Source organism: Dendrobates tinctorius, unplaced genomic scaffold, assembly GCF_039654945.1.
Source record: "Dendrobates tinctorius isolate UK_male_01 unplaced genomic scaffold, ASM3965494v1 ptg000043l, whole genome shotgun sequence".
In the NCBI taxonomy this organism is placed as follows: Eukaryota; Metazoa; Chordata; class Amphibia; order Anura; family Dendrobatidae; genus Dendrobates; species Dendrobates tinctorius.
In genome coordinates, this window is record NW_027361711.1 from 9,419,992 (window position 1) to 9,439,098 (window position 19,107).

A 19,107-nucleotide genomic window follows, 5' to 3' on the forward strand; every position below is an offset into this window, starting at 1 on the left:
CCATGCACTTTTGCATTTACTATAATTAAAAAACTGCCATATTGAATTTCTCTAGCTCCAATGAAATGTTCCAATGTAACAATGAGTCTGTTGATGAAACAACCTTGTGTAATGTTATTCCCTTGTTCTGTGGTACTTACATAGTAAACATTTTATTATTCTTATCAACCATAGAAAGGCCCAGTTGATGAATCGGGATGGATGATTAAAAATGTCCTTTCATTGCCAATCGTCAACAAAAAGGAAGAAATTGTTGGGGTTGCCACATTTTACAACAGAAAGGATGGAAAACCATTTGATGAAATGGATGAAGTTTTGACTGAAGTGAGTACACAATATATATATAATAAAAATTTTATTAAGGGGGTATTCTCAATCTCTTTAGCAGCTCAGAGCTGTGCAGTTTCCTTACTTCCTGATTTCTGGCAGAGCTCCTCCTTAAGTGACAGTTCTGGTGACAGCAGGGCTGTAGTATTTATAAGAGCAGCTTGTCAGGAGCTGGGTAGGAATGAGAGATAGGTAAGCAGCTGATTGCTGTATGGAAATCAATGGGCCGGAGAGAGGTGACTAGTATCTTGTGAGCTAACCTTTCTTCTGGAATATAACTACTGTGCGTTCTTGACCAGGGACTGGACAGGCACTAGTTGCTGAGCAACATGTAAACGAGCAGTACAATATGAAAAATAAAAGGTGTCATTGCAGGAGAATAACAGCAGATAGAAAACAAAATTAAATCACAAACTTAATTTCATTCAGTCTAATTAACTAAAGCAACTTAATAAAATGAGAATACCCCTTTAAAAGCAGCAAAGACTTAGGGGAATACTGTCTATATTTGAAATGAGATTGCTACTGTACAATATGCATTATGTTGACATTCTATATATTATAAATCTTGAAATAATACAAATATTTAATTCCCTCATGTCACGGATAAACAGCCGGGGGGTGGGTTAAGCTGAACCCACCACTGTTATTAGTTTGTCACAGGTGACACCGGAGAGATCACACAGATCCCACCGCTGCCTCCAATTGTCAGGACAATTATTTGGCGAGCTATGGACGAGACAGCGGCAGCTTCCACTACTAGGCTGGTTACTGGGGAACTAACAGTGAGCTTATGCTATGTACACCTCCGATTCTATCTAATAGAATATATGTATATACCCGTTACGGTAATTGCCAACTGTGCAATAACAAAAAGAACCACTAGCTGCCACCACCAATTGTTTATAGAGGCCAATTGGAGACCCATTACAGGTAGCATATGGCTTCAGGGGTGCGCTTTACAGTACAAGAGGAACAGAGCTATTAAATTATATATTAAATCCAGACAGATAGGCAGTGTTTTTAAAAATATATAAGATGATACACAATGGGAGCAAAACAATACGATATATATAAAATTACATAAAATGAAAAGGGATAACGAAAGAAACTTACTATACCTGGTCACAGAAATGCGTTTTTTTATTTGTCTAAGTGCTTCGAAGTTAACATAATTTTTCACTATAAAAAATCATATGGTTTGTCATATCTGGTCTGAGGACCCGTGAACCCACAGCAGCTGGGATTATATGCTTTAAAACTGTTGTGTGATCACAACTTAACCAGGCTAGTGTAACCTTTACTTTCTTAAAAGGAATCTTTCACACTGAAAGAGAAGAAAAATTAGTTAGATTATACTCACCCAGGGGCGGTCCGGGTCCGGTTCGGGTCCGGAGGGAGTCACGGTCCAGTCCGGCGCCTCCCATTTTGCAGCCATGATGTCCTCTTCATTCCTGCCCGTCACAGCTCCGGCGCAGGTGCACTGCTCTTTTTTCTTCTCTTTCAGGGTACATCGGGGCTTATCTACAGCATTACAGAATGCTGTAGATAAGCCCCTGATGGCGGTGGCCACAGCTAATAGGCGAAAAATAGGGTGACAGATTCCCTTTAATAAATTTTAACCGGATAAGACCCTATTGTGCTTCTTTCACCTGCCTTCTAGCCCCATATCATGTGTAATGGCTGTGTCTGACCATGCAGGCACATGGTCTGAAAATTCCACACCTACTGTCCAGGAGGGAGGAATAAGTGATTATACAGACAGTATAGCAGTGGCTTGCAGTTGCTGCATTTTGTGAGGTAAAACAGTACACTGTCTTTTTATCATATGATTCACTGTTTCCCGTTGCTGCTCCAATTCCCTAAACTCATCATAATTTAAGCTAGTGAGGTAGTAGCTATGGTAGAAACACTCCCTCATGTGATAAAACAGGCAGGTGAATGTTTTACCTCACAGAAGGCAGCAGATATAATGTAATCCAATGATGTCCTGTCTGTATACTCTCATTTGCTGTCTCCTCTACCCAGGAGATGTGGTACATTCATACCATGTTTCTCTGCAGTCAGAGACAGCCATTACGCAGTACCACACATAGCAGAGGCAAATTCATAACATTATCTCAGCACTGAGACATTTGTTTTAATTCATCCAATTGTGGAACTTATTATTTTTCTAAGATCTACTGATTAAAATGTACTGAGCACTGGAAAACCCCTTTAATGACTACAAAATCTCAATGCTTCATTTTATAACAAAAGCCACAACATTATCTACTGGATCAATCGAGTGAATACTTACAGAAACCTGTGATTAGTATTAGCTTATAATAATCAAGAAGATCCTGTGTTGGAAACTACAATGGGGGCTTCAATGTCAGCTGATTGTAACAGCAGAACCATTAGCTTGTGTAAAGTACTCTGAGAGTATAATTCATTTATATAGCATGTTTAAATTATGTATTTGGGATGAGAAAGCATTTTCTGATGTCATATTATAAGGGTTTTCCCAAGAGCAAAGTTAATTAAAACCAACATTTTAACCAATAGATTTTTAATTAATGATAATTTCCAGAATTGGATGTATTAAAAAAATGTTCCTCTGTTGAGATAACCTTATATATCTCCCCTACCCCAGAGATGTGGTATGATCAGACCATGTATCAGCACAGTGAGACACAGCCATTACACAGCATACAGCAGGGGCACATTTATAAGATTATCACAGCACAGGAACATTTTTTTTTAAAACATATCCAATAGTGGAAATTATTTTTATTCCAAGATCTATTAAGTAAAATGCACTTTGTTCATGGGAAAACCCCTACTGGGTTTAGTACTGGGTAAACCTGATAATGAAAAAGACTTGGTAATACTTATGGATAGTTATCGTTTCCAAAGTAACTAGTACCAGGCTGCCACTGCCGAGGAAGATGATATCAAGGAATGCATCAAAAGCAATATTCTTCAGATTCAACTGCTACTTGTTCTTCACATAGCAATGCATCTGCTAACTACTGCTCCCTTATTCTATTTTATTAATATTCTACTTAAAACTTCCTTCTTGCAGTCTTTGACACAGTTCCTTGGTTGGTCTGTTCTGAATACTGACACTTATGACAAGATGAACAAGCTTGAGAATAGAAAAGATATCTATCAAGACATGGTTAATTATCACGTGAAATGCTCCAATGATGAATTGCAGATACTCTTGGTAAGAAAGCATTACATGATGTGCATGTAATATCTATTTATGTGCTTCATTCATTTAAAGGGTTACACTCAACATGCGTCAGCAGGACCACACTACTACTTAGCTTCCTGTTTCCATTTTGTGAGGAAGAGGGCGCTCCTCCTTGAGTGACAATTCTGGTTTAGCAGCATTGTCCTGCTACCGAACTGAATATGCTACTGTGACTTGCTCTAAGGCAGTGTTTCCCAACCTCAGTGCTCAAGAGCCACTAACAGGTCATATTTTTAAAGAGAATCTGTCACCAGTTTTTTAGCCTATCAGCTAAAAATATCATCTAATAGAGTGTGAGCTATACATTCCCCAACTACTTGTGAAACCCCCTGCCTCCACATAAATCCCCCATAAAAACCATTTATATTTCTCCTGCGCTGTATATAAATATCATCGGTCTGGTCCGTTGGTTCTCGTCCCTCTCTCCACGTCATATCGGAGTGCTGTACGCTTTCCGTTCTGTGAATAGCATTGTTTGCCTACAGGTCCCGCGCGAGCGCATTCAATTTGCCTTCCGCACGTGTGCAGTATGCTTTGCCCAACTGCAGGCAGAGCCGAAAAGCATTAGTGCACATGCGCCGGTGAACTATGTCCCGGAACACAGCAAAATACTTCCGGGACATAGTACTTCAGGCGCATGCAGGGGCTGAGTGTAGCGTCCCACCCCATTAATTATTATCCTCCACACTTTTCCTTACCTTGATTGACAGCACTCACTTTGATGCTGGCTAAATTTAATACCGGGCCTTTCATGTTCACACTGATACTGTAGGATCAAAGCACACACACAATGTTAGTGCAGGTATGCTCTCATCTCTGTCTCCTGTCTACAGCCGCCGCCCGCTACTGTGTGATCCTATGTGCTGCAGGTAGCCACAGCAGGCAGAAGAGAGGGATGAAGGCACACACTCACACTGTGTGTGCACATGCTGCCTGGGCTCCTGCAGTGCCATTGCAGACAATCAATCATCCCTCTACTCTGTCAACAGCAGCAACTCACAGCATATAGAAGCACATATTAGAATCACATATTATACAAGAGATAGGGATGAGAGAGTGAGGGAGAGCCAGGGCCGTAGTCGTGGCTGAGAGTGTGTACTTTAACATGCCCTGTTCACATGAATATAGTGTCCCCTCTGCAGCATGCCTTCTGCTTCACCTTCTGCACTGTCAGGTTCCCATCGGGCTGGCTGAAGTTCCACTGCTGGCATTGTTGCATATAAAGAGACAGAGTCCATTTCAAACTTAAAAAGTAACACTTTACTTTCTTGTTTTCGCAGCACATCCTTTTTAGATACAGCATCAGCATAGAGTTCCATACAGTCCACATTCTCCACTTTCCCTGCACTTCCTTCTACATCCCTCAGTACGTGCCCGGGTCGCACCTCCACTTGCGGTAACATAGCGTCCTCCCTGTCCAGACTCTCTGCGCTTGGGGGTTCCCTCAGCCATTTCGCCCCAGATCTGAGGGCATCAGCCCATGCGATGATCTGCCACATGATGAGCGACCTGTGTCCCCGTACAGCTTGAGACCTCTTCTTCTGCCTCTACTCCACACTGCGGTTACACTGCTGCTTCAGCTACACTTCTCTTCACTGGGCCCTGGATGGCTGGGTCCTAAGCTTTAAACATTATAGAGCTACTGGCTAGCTCAGACTCTAAGCCCAGCCAAGCTGTATGGACTCCCTATCCCCTTCTGAACTCACCAGGAAACTGTTCCTGCCATACCCCCCAGTAAACTCCTCCCATAGTTAACTATATACACTGACTATTAAACTAAGGTGTCATGTACCTCATCTAGTTACCAACTCCAGTAGTACGCTTTCCTTATGTTACAGCATAACATACATTGCCAAAAGAATATGTGCATTGTAGAGAGACATGAACATATGTGTATATATATATATATTGCTCTAAGCATAAAGGCAGTAAACACTATATACATATAGCAGCGGAACCTTATACTCTACTTTAAGGTGGTGAGGGCATGTATCAGTATCTGTACCCCCTTACAAGAGCATGCCCAAACTGACAGTGTACATGTGTGCTCAACCTCTACAATGTCAATTTGTACGTGCAGGGGTGAGGTTTCATTCCAGGCAGTGCTCGCGAGTGCTGTCAATAAAACTAAGGGAAAACATGAGGGTTGCTAACTGAAGGAGCAGAATGGTGCACTGAATCCTTAGCTACACCAAAAGTGCACTCAAGACAAGTAGTGAAATCTACACTAAATGTTTGAATTTTATAGGGTCTCTATCCCCTGTATGACTGTATAAGTGGTTTTATTTGAGCTTTGGAGGTGACAGACTCCCTTTAATTACATAAGTGTATCAATGGTGGATAAAGGTTTTGAGTAAAACGTAGATGAAAAATCTGATGGAAGACATAAGAACTTAACATTTTATTTTAAAAGTAACCATAATATGGTTAGAAACAACAATAGACCTCATAGAAAGTGGTATATAATGACTTATTCTATATAGATAATCTGTGCACTCATCCATGCTTGGTTATTTTTTTTTAAAGGGGTTACCCAGCCTTTTAAAATTGATGGCTTATACTGCAATATCTCAAACAGTTGCCAAATAAATATAGTGCAGGAAAATTTGAACCAGCTTGCAAGCTGATGTAACGTAGCATTGTTGCCTCTTTAAGCAGCCGATCTGAAAGTGTGCAGATAGTTGACACCCACTAAACTAATATTGGTGACTTATCCAGAAGATAAGCCATGAACGCTTAAAATGTTGGAATAACCAGTAAACACCTGATGATGGCTGAGAGTCATACTGCGGGGACTGGTGAGGCCATCATACCCTGTTGGAAGCTGTGGGGGCTATAATAGTGTGTGGGAGGGGCTGTGGGGCATCATACTGTGCGTGCAGAGCTGCGAGCGCATAATAATGTGTGGCAGAGCTATGGAGGTATCATACTGTGTTTGCATCTGTGGGGCTAGAATACTGGGCCCACATAGTTCTCCATACTGTATCATAGCCCTGAAAACAGTATAATGGCCCCACATAGCCCCGATAGAGCATATTAGTACCATATAGTCCTTCACATAATATAATGGCTCCACATAGTCCTCCATTCAGTATAATGGGCCCCACATAGCCCTGAAAACAATATCATGGCCCCCACATAGCCTTCCATACTGTATAATAGCCCTCACATAACCCTGCAAACAGTATAATCGGCTCCACATGTTCATTCATACAGAATAATTGGTCCTCCATACATTACAATGGCCACACATAGTCGTCCCTACAGTATATTGGACCCACATAGCCCTGCATACAGTATATTGGTCCACATAGTACTCCATGCAGTATAATGGCCCCACATAGTCCTTCATTCAGAATAATTGGCTACACATTAAAAAAATCACCTCTCCCTTCATATAGAATAATTGATTCCACATAGTCCTCCATAGAGTACAATGGCCACACATAGTCCTCCCTACAGTATATTGGCCCCACATAGCTCAGCACACAGTATATTGGCCCATATAGTCCTCCATACAGAATAATGGGCCACACATTAAAAAAAAATGCTCACCTCTCCCCATTCCTTCACTGCTTTGGCTTCCTCAGCTTGTCTTCTGCAGCTGTGCACTGTTTGGCACAGCAAGTGCGAAATAGTGACATCATTACGTCTGCTGCGCTGAGACATCAGACGCAGAGGGAGAATGATGGCGGAGGGAGGGTCAGCTGATGGCTGCCTCTTCCATCAAGTTTTTCTACTATACTGGCATCCAGGATGCTGATACAGTTGAAAGTCCGATGCTGGGCGGTGGGGATGGGGAGGGGAAGGTGCTGACTTCGAATGCCAAATATATTTGCCCTGTGGGATGTAATCACGTCGCGGGCCAAAGTATGACATTTGTGCATTAGAGTAAACAATGGCCTAAAGTGGTTGACCATCGCTTTCTAACATTTCCTTTATTTTGAGAGAGGAAAATGAAATCGTAAATGGGTGTGAATATATAGGGTATAGTTAAGGATGTGGCCCAAGATTTTTCTATAATCTGTCCATAGGGCTGAGGTTATAGGGCTAAAGTTATGGGGCTGACATTAAATCCTTTATGTAATGAACCATATGCTTATTAAATAATAACAGTAAAAATTTTGCTTCTGCTGTTCTAAATACAAATTAGTCCAATATATGTCAAACCTGTGTAACCACACTTTCTTTATAGTAGAACATAGATATAGGCTTGATCTATTAGTTAATTATGTGTTTTTGTATACACAGAAAACCAATGAATTGTTAGATCGGCCACCAGATGAATGTGAAGAAGATGAACTGTACGAAATATTGGTAAATCAGAAATATTTTCCCTAACTTCACATAATTAATAGCAAACCATCAACATCATTATAATGAAAAAATATACAATTTAACTTGTTATAATGTTTTATGAAATTGATGGTGAATATTGTTATGGAAATAGCATAACAAATCCCAATATTAAAAAATGTTTTGCCCCCTGTCTTCTTTAAAATTTTTTGTTTGTTATTCATAGTAAATAAAAATTATGCTTTAAAATTTCCCTCTTAGAATCTCTTCATGTCTGACGGCTAATGCCATAAAGGATTATGGTGTTTAGTAACCAGTTTTGCATAGTATGCTAGGGAAAAACTCTCAAAAGTTTTCTTGGTTTATTTATCTGAAGAAGTTACAAATCAAAGTATAATGGACTCCATCTATATGAATTGAATTTTCTAAAAAGGCTTATGAAAATACATGGGCATTAAATGATTTGCATAGAACTATGTGTTCCACTATGGCCTTTTGCAATAAAACAAGCGGAGAATAACGGAACTTTATTAAATAAAAAGGTACAGACTAGTTCTTATTAGGCACAGAATCAAAGGGGACCTCGACTATTTTAGTTGATGGAATTAGAGAGGGCGTTTTGCATGATTTCCATAAGTAGATTACTTTGAGCATTCTTTCTCGATTTTTTACTTTTCATCCAGCTGCAGCAACACAGACTAAATCTCCGAGCATGCCCAAACTACTTGGAGAACACCCGAGCATGCTCGGACATCTCGAGTAACGAGCATACTCGCTCTTCACTAGTACCTACGATAAAAATTGCAGACCTCTCTATTCTTTGTAGGTGAGAAAACTTGCAAAATCAGCAGTGTATCAATTACGTATTTTCCCCACTGTATATGCACTGCTATCTCCATTGTAATTTACGGAAGTTATCGATATGGCTAAGCATTTTTCACTTCTAATCTACAATGGAAAAAAGCACATACAGTACATAGTCAGTCACCTCTTCTCCAGATGACTTTTATTGTATATTTTGTGGAATTACCATAAATGTTCCAACATATATAATTACTTATTATTACAAGTATCATTCCTGTGACTAATTGTACTTTTCTGCGCCTCCTGCAACAACTAACAAATTACATTTATCTAGTCTTATCGCAGTAAAAAATATTCTCCATTAGTAATAATTGCCTTACAAACTGACACAATGCATTTCAACCTAGCTAACTAATTTCACTAACTAATGTAATTGTTTCTATTATCCCAGCAAGAAGAACTGCCTGATCCAGAGGAAGCAGAAATTTATGAGTTCCACTTCAGTGATCTGCCTCAAACAGAGCTATTCCTAGTAAAATGTGCAGTTCAGATGTACTATGAGTTAGAAGTGGTTGACAAATTCCATATACCTCAAGAGGTAAGCTGTTTGCTGGGGTTGTTACCTGGCGGACCACAAACAACGGGATGTATTGCTCTTCTCTCCTGCTGCGCAGCATTAGCGCCACTCAGCCATCTGTAAGAGCGTTTTAAAATATGTCCATAAAAATATTGCTGGCTGACGAATCGCCAGGAAGTCATTGGCCAGTGACATCCAAGTTTGGTGACGTAAACCCCATGTGACACTTGTCCTTTGCCATTGCACCTATATTGGACTGACCCTTTTTATTCTTACAGCTTTTTTTTCTTAATTACTCTACTGTTTAACCCCCAAATGCCCTTCTGAATATGACGCCATTGACTGTCTGATTTCTCTTGCCTAATGTCTCTGCTTGACCCTCTGGACTTGAACATAGCTATCTCTTGACTCTGCTTTTGGAATTCAATCTTATCTTTGTTCTCACTACTCTGGTTTTTACCTGGCTGGCTGACACCATTTTAGACTTACAAAAATTAAGTACCCTTAAATTCAATATTTTTTTCAAATATTAAAATCTTCCCACAAACAACACAAAAAATTATTGTAATGCAAAATATATTTGTTAGATATCTTGGATAATCAAAAATTATACCACAACATTATTAAGATATTTACTGTGCTCTATAATAATGTTATTGAAGAAATGCCTTTCCCTTCAAGTACCCTGTGAATAGCCCTGGCACCCTATATCAATGTCAATGGCACCCCCAATCAATGAAGACTCACCATATCTCATCCTAATTTGTTCTAGATATGCTTACATGATGGTACAGAAATTATTGAGATTTAATTTTTAGTCAATTATCAAATACTCGATGGAGGCCCGATGCTATTGCATCAGGAGGGCGGTAATGTCACGATGGGGGCAGGCTTTGCAGCATTGAGAATCTCTCCCCCCCCATGTGCTCACTCACCTATCCATTCTCTCTTTCCCCATGTGCTGACTTCTCCCATCTGTGCTCTCTTCTTTGACCCGTCTACCCCATGTGCTATCCCCCTTCTCTGCTGTCTCTCTCCTTCTTGTGCTGTGTTCTCCCCTCATGTGCTGTCCTGTTTGAGCTGTCTCCCCCTGTGCTTTGTCTCTCTCACCCCTGTGTGCTTTCTCTCTCCCCATCTGCTGTCTTCTCCTCTCATGTCATCTCTTCTTTGACCTGTGTACCCCATATGCTCTCCCCCTTGTCTGCTCTCTCGCTCTCCACCACTGTGCTGTCTTCTCTCATGTGTTCTCTCGTTTGCGCTGTCTTTCACCTGTTTGTCCTCTTTCCTATGTGCACTCAACCCTCCCCCTGTGTTAAAATGAAAGCCTCCCACTGTACCCATAAAGTGTTATATGAACAGGATCCATGCCCAAATACAAAAGGTACAATTACCTCAAGGCCCCTTGAGGAAGGAGACCGAAACGTGCGTCGGGGCGGGCGTGCAGCCCCAGGTGGCAGCAGTACATCCCTGTGGATTCCCTTGAGGTAATTGTACCTTTTGTATTTGGACATGGATCCTGTTCATATAACACTTTATGGGTACAGGGGTTAATTGGATTGTGGGGAGGGGGTGTCCTTATATGATGTATTAAGGCTACTAGCATATTATGAGAGTGTCTATCCCTTGTTGGGTAGATAGGAGCACCTTGTTTGCAGCAGGCACTGTATATATCAGATATATCTTTCATGCTGCTTTGGTTGCTATATATACTTCTCTATGGATATAAACCCCCCCATGATTCATGGTACTTTTTGTCATCTGGCTATGCATGTCTATGAGTGATTATGGAAGGTGAGCATTTTGCCCACTCCCTTTTTCCCTTTATCTTGGCATTATGGTTTTAATGGATTTCTCTAATAAAATTTAGATTTTTGAGCTTAAAATTGTGCCTTGCAATCATCTTTTTTGTATATGTCTTTGCTAGCACTATGCAGATAAATCACGGTGGTCATTTGAGTAATCGTGATTTGAGCTGACATATCAAATAATTTGGGCACAGAGTATATACAATGCACACACACGTGAACTTTGTGCATCTACAAAGATGTCTACACATGCACAGGCACTAAATGAGAAGAACAGAGATAAGCAAGGAATATGATACAACAGTGCCCGCTACAGCGCATGCACGAACACAGTGGAGGGTATTAGAGGGTTTGTGGTTATGCGCTAAACTGGGACACGCTGCTACTGCATACAAACTGCTCTTTCCGCGACATCTAGTGTTTGGACCCAGTGATCAGGAGAGTGACATGGGACGCATGGACAGTAAATAATTAACAGACAGTCTACAGCTAAAATGAAGGTTGGGCCTAGACCTCTGGAACTCTCAAGGGATATGCATCACTAAGGGGAAGTGATATTTCAAGCGGGACCTGTGGGCAATATGGAGACCTGCAGCCTGACCACAGAATCTTATGATGGACATCAGGTTTTTACGCCATTTGTTATAAGAGCCTCCTGAGAAACCTAATGAAGGAAGGAAATGCGTAGAGGCACAGCATGGGATCCGGATGAGTAATCACTTAAATCAGAACACATACTGTTACATTTTAAAACATGATTTTCTATACTTACGGGAAATGTATAGCATTACCAGTTATCTAGCCCACACTCTTTCTTTACTATCATGTAAACACATCTAGGACGAATTAGGATGAGAAATGGTGATTCTTCGTTGAGCAGGGGCACCACTGATGTTTATGTAGGGAACCAACCTCCGCTGCAAGGCAGGGCGCTTCACAGGGTACCTGTAGGGAAAGGTATTTTTTAAATAACATCATTATATGACATAAATATCTTAATTATGTTGTGCTATTATTTTGACTATACAATATAAGTAACATACAAGTGCTTCTCACAAAATTGGAATACCATAAAAAAGTTAATTTACTTCAGTTCTTGGATACAAAAAATGAATCTCATATATTATATAGAGTCATTACAAACAGAGTGATGTATTTCAAGTGTTTATTTCTGTTAATGTTGATGATTATGGCTTACAGCCAATGAAAACCCAAAAGTCATTATCTCAGTAAATTAGAATACTTTATAACACCAGCTTGATAAATGATTTTAAAATCCGAAATGTTGGCCTACTGAAATATATGTTCAATAAATGCACTCAATACTTGGTCGGGGCTCTTTTTGCATCAATTACTGCTTCAATGCGGCATGACATGGAGGCGATCAGCCTGTGGCACTGCTGAGGTGTTATGGAAGCCCAGGTTGCTTTGATAGCAGCCTTCAGCTCGTCTGCATTGTTGGGTCTGGTGTCTCTCATCTTCCTCTTGACAATACCCCATTGATTCTCTATGGCGTTAAGATCAGGTGACTTTGATGGCCAATCAAGCACAGTGATACTGTTTTTAATCCAAGTATTGGTACTTTTGGCAGTGTGGACAGGTGCCAAGTCCTGCTGGAGAATTAATTTTAATCTCCAAAAAGCTTGTCAGCAGAGGGAAGCATGAAGCGCACAAAAGTTTCCTGGTAGACTGCTGCGCTGACTTTGGTCTTGATAAAATACAGTGGACCTACACCAGCAAATGACATGGCTCCCCAAACCATCACTGATTGTGGGTACTTCACACTAGAACCTCAAGCAGCTTGGATTGTGTGCGTCTCCACTCTTCTTCCAGAGTCTGAGATCTTAATTTCCAAGTGAAATGCAAAATTTACTTTATTATTATTATTATTTATTTATTTATATAGCACCATTAATTCCATGGTGCTGTACATGAGAAGGGGGGGTTACATGCAAAGTTATAGATATCGTTAACAGTAAACAAATTTACAATGACAGACTGGTACAGAGGGTAGAGGACCCTGTCCTTGCGGACTTACATTCTATGGGATAGTGGGGAAGAGACATAAGGTCGGGGGTGCAGCAGCTCTGGTGGTGATGAGGCGGCAGCTCAGGTGGTGTGAGGCAGCAGAATGGTTATTGCAGGCTGTAAGCTTTCCTGAAAAGATGGGTTTTCAGGTTCCGTTTGAAAGATCTGAGGAGGTGGATAATCGGATGTGTTGAGGCATGGAATTCTAGAGGATAGGGTATATTGGTGAGAAATCTTGGAGGCGGTTGTGTGAAGAACGAATAAGTGTGGAGGAGAGTAGGAGGTCTTGGGAGGATCGAAGATTACGTGAGGGAAGATATTGGGAGATTAGTTCAGAGATATATGGAGGGGAAAGGTTGTGGATGGCTTTGTAGGTCAATGTTAGTAGTTTGAACTGGATTCGTTGGTGAATTAGGACCCAGTGGAGGGATTTTCAGAGGGGAGAGACAGGGGAGTAGCGAGGAGAGACTCGAGTAGTGAAACTTTTGTCTGAAAACAGCTTGGACCACTGTGCAGCAGTCCAATTCTTTTTCTCCTTGGCCCAGGTAAGACGCTTCTGCCATTGTCTATTGGTCATGAGTGGCTTGACCCAAAGAATGTGGAACTTGTCCTGGATTCCTCTGTATGTGGTGGCTCTTAAAGCACCTTTTTCTACCACACTTTTTCCTTCCACTCAACTTTCCATTAAGATGCTTGGATATAGCACTGTGTGAACAGCCAGCTTCTTTAGCAATGACTAGAGTTGAGCGACTTTTGTTTTTTTATGGTCGAGTTTCGTTTCGTGAAACCCGACTTTTCCAAAAGTCGGGTCGAGCAAGATCGGCCGATTATAGGGAAAAGTTGGGGTCGTCCCGAAACACGAAACCCAATGTAAGTCAATGGGGAATAAAAGTCGGCAGTGAGAGGAGGACAGGAAACACACCTATAGTGCTCATTTGAATGCCAAAAGCATCAATTCTTCTTACTTAAGCTGGTCAACCTTAATTAACTTCATAATACAAGTTACGCACTGAAAAATGGGGGTTATTTGGCTAAAGTTGTGGGGGGGTAGGGCTGGCTCCAGGTTTTCATGTGCCCTGGGCGAAAGAGCGCCCCTTTAACACATAATACCACAACTCATCATGCTCCGATACGGCAGAGAAATAGCGGTATAGTACAATGAAAAATACTTCACTTTTTACATCTCATGACGAGGCCCATCTATTTCTCCATACAGAATCATTGGTCCCATATAATGTTTGAAACAGTATATGATGAGCTCCACATAATGCTACAGTATATGTTGGTCCCCATGGATGAAGCTCCACTGTCTTATGGGCCCAAATAATGCTCCAAACATAATGGGCCCCATTTCTAATGCTCTAGTGTATAATGGGCCCTGTAAATGCTGCTCCAGTGTCTGATGTCCACCTTTGGAATGTTCCAGTGTATGGTGGGCCCCATCTATCATTCTCCAGAGTATAGTGCTCCCCAAAAATTGCTGTCCCAACATTGAAAACAATGAAATAAGTCTCCTCGCTAGGGAATCCCTGTACTAGTCTGGACTCCTCGTCGTCCCCATCTTCCATCTCACTGCACAGTATTTCAACCTTGTAAGTGCTGTGATTCTGAGCAAGCGGGGGGGCCCACTCGTTGGCGACGGCACTGGCACAGGGCCCCTGATAGTACGGTGGTGTGTCTGATGGCGGGTGGGCCGAACCTGCACTTTCATCTGCAGCTTCCTCTTTGTCACCATGTAAGATGGAACTGTATATGGGAAGGGTAACCTGAGTTTCATCAGGGTCAGATTCAGGCCGGGTAGCATGCGAGGGGAATGTAGTGGTCTGGGTCAATGTACCAGCAGATTCATCGAGCAGTGGCTGGGCATCAGTGCACTTGTGTCGCCCCCAGGAGTACGGTCGCCACAGTGGCATTACCTTCCTCCTAGGGAGTGTGATGTCATGCTTGGGAGCAACGAAGGATCTCTCTAGCAGGTTAACTGATTGGGCAGCGTTATTCCCACGAGTCATGACCCTCCAAACAGCGTTCATGAAGGCAAAGTGTTTGTTTTACGTGGGCAGTATGGTTGCAAAGCTGAACCTTAAAGGAATGTCCAGAAGGGCACCACCAGGAGTGGAGCCTACGGCGTAATTTGACTCAACACGGGCAGCCTCAACCATGCCAGCTACAGAACAGATGCACACATTGCAAGCTTAATTCCGTTAACGAACGAGACTCCGTCATGCCCCGCGGTCCGAGTCCGGCTTACTAGAGGGACACGTGAGGCTCTGGCACATGAGATTGGCCAATAACTGGTGTGTCATGCCCTTACATGTCCGTGGCTGCATGTGCGCTACACTGAAAAGGCCAGCGTTTGTCGCTTACAGGTGCAGATAACCCGCTGAACAACGTTAGTGATGGGGATCACTGATTACAATTATTACTCGCGAACGATGATTTCCCAGTAAGTGCAGGTCAACCGCAGTTCCGGAATTAGGCCTAACCGTCATTCCTGAAAAAAATGAAAAACTTACGTGTGCAAACCACAAATGCTGTAGCTTGCTTAACAGCTCGCCAGCCGTTCTCACACCCAGTATGGGTTACACGTGATTGCACAAAGGTGAGAAAGGGTACGTATCCCCGGATAACATGTATGGATAGCGTACACATTCAAAAGATATGTCTATACATCAGGAGGCAGGCTCAGACGGTGTTAGGCCCAGTATGGCTTGCACGTTATTGCACAAAGGTGAGAAAGGGTACCGTATCCCCGGATAACATGTATGGATAGCGTACACATTCAAAAGATATGTCTATACATCAGGAGGCAGGCTCAGACGGTGTAAGGCCCAGTATGGCTTGCAAGTGATTGCACAAAGGTGAGAAAGGGTACCGTATCCCCGGATAACATGTATGGATAGCGTACACATTCAAAAGATATGTCTATACATCAGGAGGCAGGCTCAGACGGTGTTAGGCCCAGTATGGCTTGCACGTGATTGCACAAAGGTGAGAAAGGGTACCGTATCCCCGGATAACATGTATGGATAGCGTACACATTCAAAAGATATGTCTATACATCAGGAGGCAGGCTCAGACGGTGTTAGGCCCAGTATGGCTTGCACGTGATTGCACAAAGGTGAGAAAGGGTACCGTATCCCCAGATAACATGTATGGATAGCGTACACATTCAAAAGATATGTCTATACATCAGGAGGCAGGCTCAGACGGTGTCAGGCACAGTATGGATTTGACGGCCCAGACTACACAGCGGAGGAACAGGGAGAGGTAAAGATTGCAAATTCTGGGGCCCTGCCCAAGCAAGGGGGCCCACTCGTGGGCGTCGGTACTGGCACTGGGCCCCTCATAGTACGGCGGTGTGTCTGACGGCGGGTGTGCACCACCACCGTCAGAGACACTTGATTGCACTATCAGGGACCCTGTGCCAGTGCCCGCGCCCAAGAGTCGGCCTACCCACCTGTCCAGGGCAACGGCACTCGCACGGTGTCGTGCGCTAGGTGGTGACCCCGGCCATGGGGGGAGGGAGGCAGCACAGTTAGGGAGTTTTAGAAAGTGGCATATGTTGATGTTGGACATTCAGCTGATGCAAAAGGCGAAATAGGTCAAGTCCCAGGAAGAGGTGGACCAAAGCAAGCCATTTTTCTGTCACCCTATGTGTCATCAGGGGAAGGTGGGACAAAATCCTTGGAAACCCATGCATGGTTCATTTTAATGAAGGTTAGATCATCCACATTTTGGGTTGACAGACGGGTCCTTTTTTCTGTCAGGATTGATCCAGCTGCACTGAAGACTCTTTCCGATAGCACACTTGCAACTGGGCAAGCGAGCTCCTGTAAGGCATATTGTGCCAATTCAGGCCAGGTGTCCAGTTTAGCAGCCCAATAGTCAAAGGGGAATGACCTGTGTGGGAGAACATCGATATGGGAGGAAAAGTAGTTTGTAACCATAGTTGACAACTGCTGTCTCCTGTCACTTTCCATCGATGCTGTATTACCAGTTGTGTGAGCGGTACTTGAAAAATCAGTCCACAACATTGTCATGAAACCCCTGTCTCCAACGTCACTTCTGCTGTGTGCACCATGAACACCTCTGCCAAGCTGCCCCCAGCCCGTACGGCTCGTGTGAGAACCATCACCGCTGCTGTGTGCTGGGAATGCCTCAAGCAACCGATTTACCAGAGTTGCTTGTTTATTAGCCAATATTAGGTCAAGGTTCTCCTGTGGCATGATGTTTTGTAATTTGCCTTTATAGCGTGCATCCAGGATGCTGGCCAACCAGTAGTCGTCATCGTTCATCATTTTGGCAATGTGGGGGTCCCTTTTTAGGATCCGCAAGGCATAATCTGACGTGTGGGCCAATGTTCCCGGTGTCAATGATGCACTGCGAGTGCTGGTTGGAGGAGCACTTTCTGGCAAATCCACATACCTCCAGTCACGCACAAACCCTGTACCAGATCTTGCCACGCCAACATTTTCACTTGCCCCACGAGATGCATCCTCCTCCCCTAAGTAATCATCCCCATCATCATCCTCCTCCTCCTCTTCTTCCTCCAACTCGTCCAGGAGAGGTCCCTGAGCAGACAATGGCTGAATGTCATCAAGGATTCCCTCCACCTCTTCCTCCTCGTCAACACTGGCTGCAGATGCCTGCTCCTTAAGGTGCGTCAAAGTTTGCATGAGCAGACGCATAAGTGGGATACTCATGCTTAGGATGGCGTCGTCTGCGCTTACCAGCCATGTGCATTCCTCAAAACACTGAAGGACTTTACAGAGGTCTTTCAGCTTCGACCACTGCACACCTGTCAACTCCATGTCTGCTCTCAAAGTGCCTGGCCGTGTATCCTCCCACAAATGCATTATGGCCTGCCTCTGCTCGCACAGCCGCTCCACCATGTGCAGGGTGGAGTTCCACCTTGTTGCAATGTCGATAATGAGGCGGTGGTTGGGAAGGTGGAGCAATCGCTGCAGCTTCTGCATACGAACGGAGTGTACAGGCGACCGGCGGATATGCGCGCACAGTCTTCGCACCTTATGGAGCAGGGCTGTTAACTCCGGATAATTTTTGAGGAAGCACTGCACCACCAGGTTCAAGGTGTGAGCCAAGCAAGGTATGTGGCTGAGTTTTGAAAGGCCTATGGCTGCCACAAAATTACGGCCGTTATCACTAACTACCTTGCCTGCCTCAAGATGTACACTGCCCAGCCATGACTCAGTTTGTCGCTTCAAGTACTCGGCCAGCACCTCGGCGGAGTGTCTGTCGCCCAAACACATCATCTGCAACACAGCCTGCTGACGCTTTCCACTAGCTGCTCGATAGGGGGACACCTCGTGTGCAACAGTGGCAGCTGCAGATGGAGTGCTCGTACGACTGCGCTCTGTGGACGAGCTTTCGCTTCTGGAGGAGGAGGAGGAGGGTGGAATGCCTACAGCCAACTGTTTCCTATACTGTGGGCTAGGCAGCACTGTCCCACCACCGCTGTCCCCTGTGGACCCTGCATCCACCACATTAACCCAGTGCGCAGTGATGGACACGTAACGGCCCTGGCCATGCCGACTGGACCATGCATCAGTTGTGAGGTGCACCTTTCCACTCACTGACTGCTTGAGTGCATGGACAATGCGGTCTTTCACATGATGGTGGAGGGCTGGGATGGCTTTGCGAGAGAAGAAGTGGCGACTGGGTAGGTCATAGCGTGGTACTGCATAGGCCATGAGTTCGCGGAAAGCTGCGCTTTCCACCAACCGATAGGGCATCATCTCAAACGAGATTAGTTTGGCAATGTGGGCGTTCAAACCCAGTGTACGCGGATGAGAGACTGAGTACTTTCTTGACCTACTCATAGTGTCTGGGAGGGTGAGCTGGACTTGAGAGCTGCATATGGTGGAAGTAGCGGTGGACAGGGCGGACTGAGAGAGGGTTGATGATGGTGATGGAGTTGGTGTTCTTTCTGATGGCCTAGAATCAGTCTTTCGTTGATATAACAGTGGGATTCCCTGACTGCTGTGGCCTTGCAACGACACCTCAACATT

General features: G+C 43.6%; 1 protein-coding gene across 2 annotated transcripts in view; it reads left to right on the forward strand.

Moving 5' to 3' along the window:
* Positions 1 to 19,107, forward strand: part of PDE6A (phosphodiesterase 6A) — a 268,275-nt gene that overhangs the window by 170,719 nt on the left and 78,449 nt on the right. For both annotated transcript variants that reach the window (XM_073575291.1, XM_073575292.1), the window contains exons 9-12: positions 175 to 324; positions 3,395 to 3,538; positions 7,820 to 7,885; positions 9,120 to 9,266. In XM_073575291.1, the coding sequence (XP_073431392.1) occupies positions 175 to 324; positions 3,395 to 3,538; positions 7,820 to 7,885; positions 9,120 to 9,266 (507 nt within the window). The remainder of the gene's footprint in view (positions 1 to 174; positions 325 to 3,394; positions 3,539 to 7,819; positions 7,886 to 9,119; positions 9,267 to 19,107) is intronic.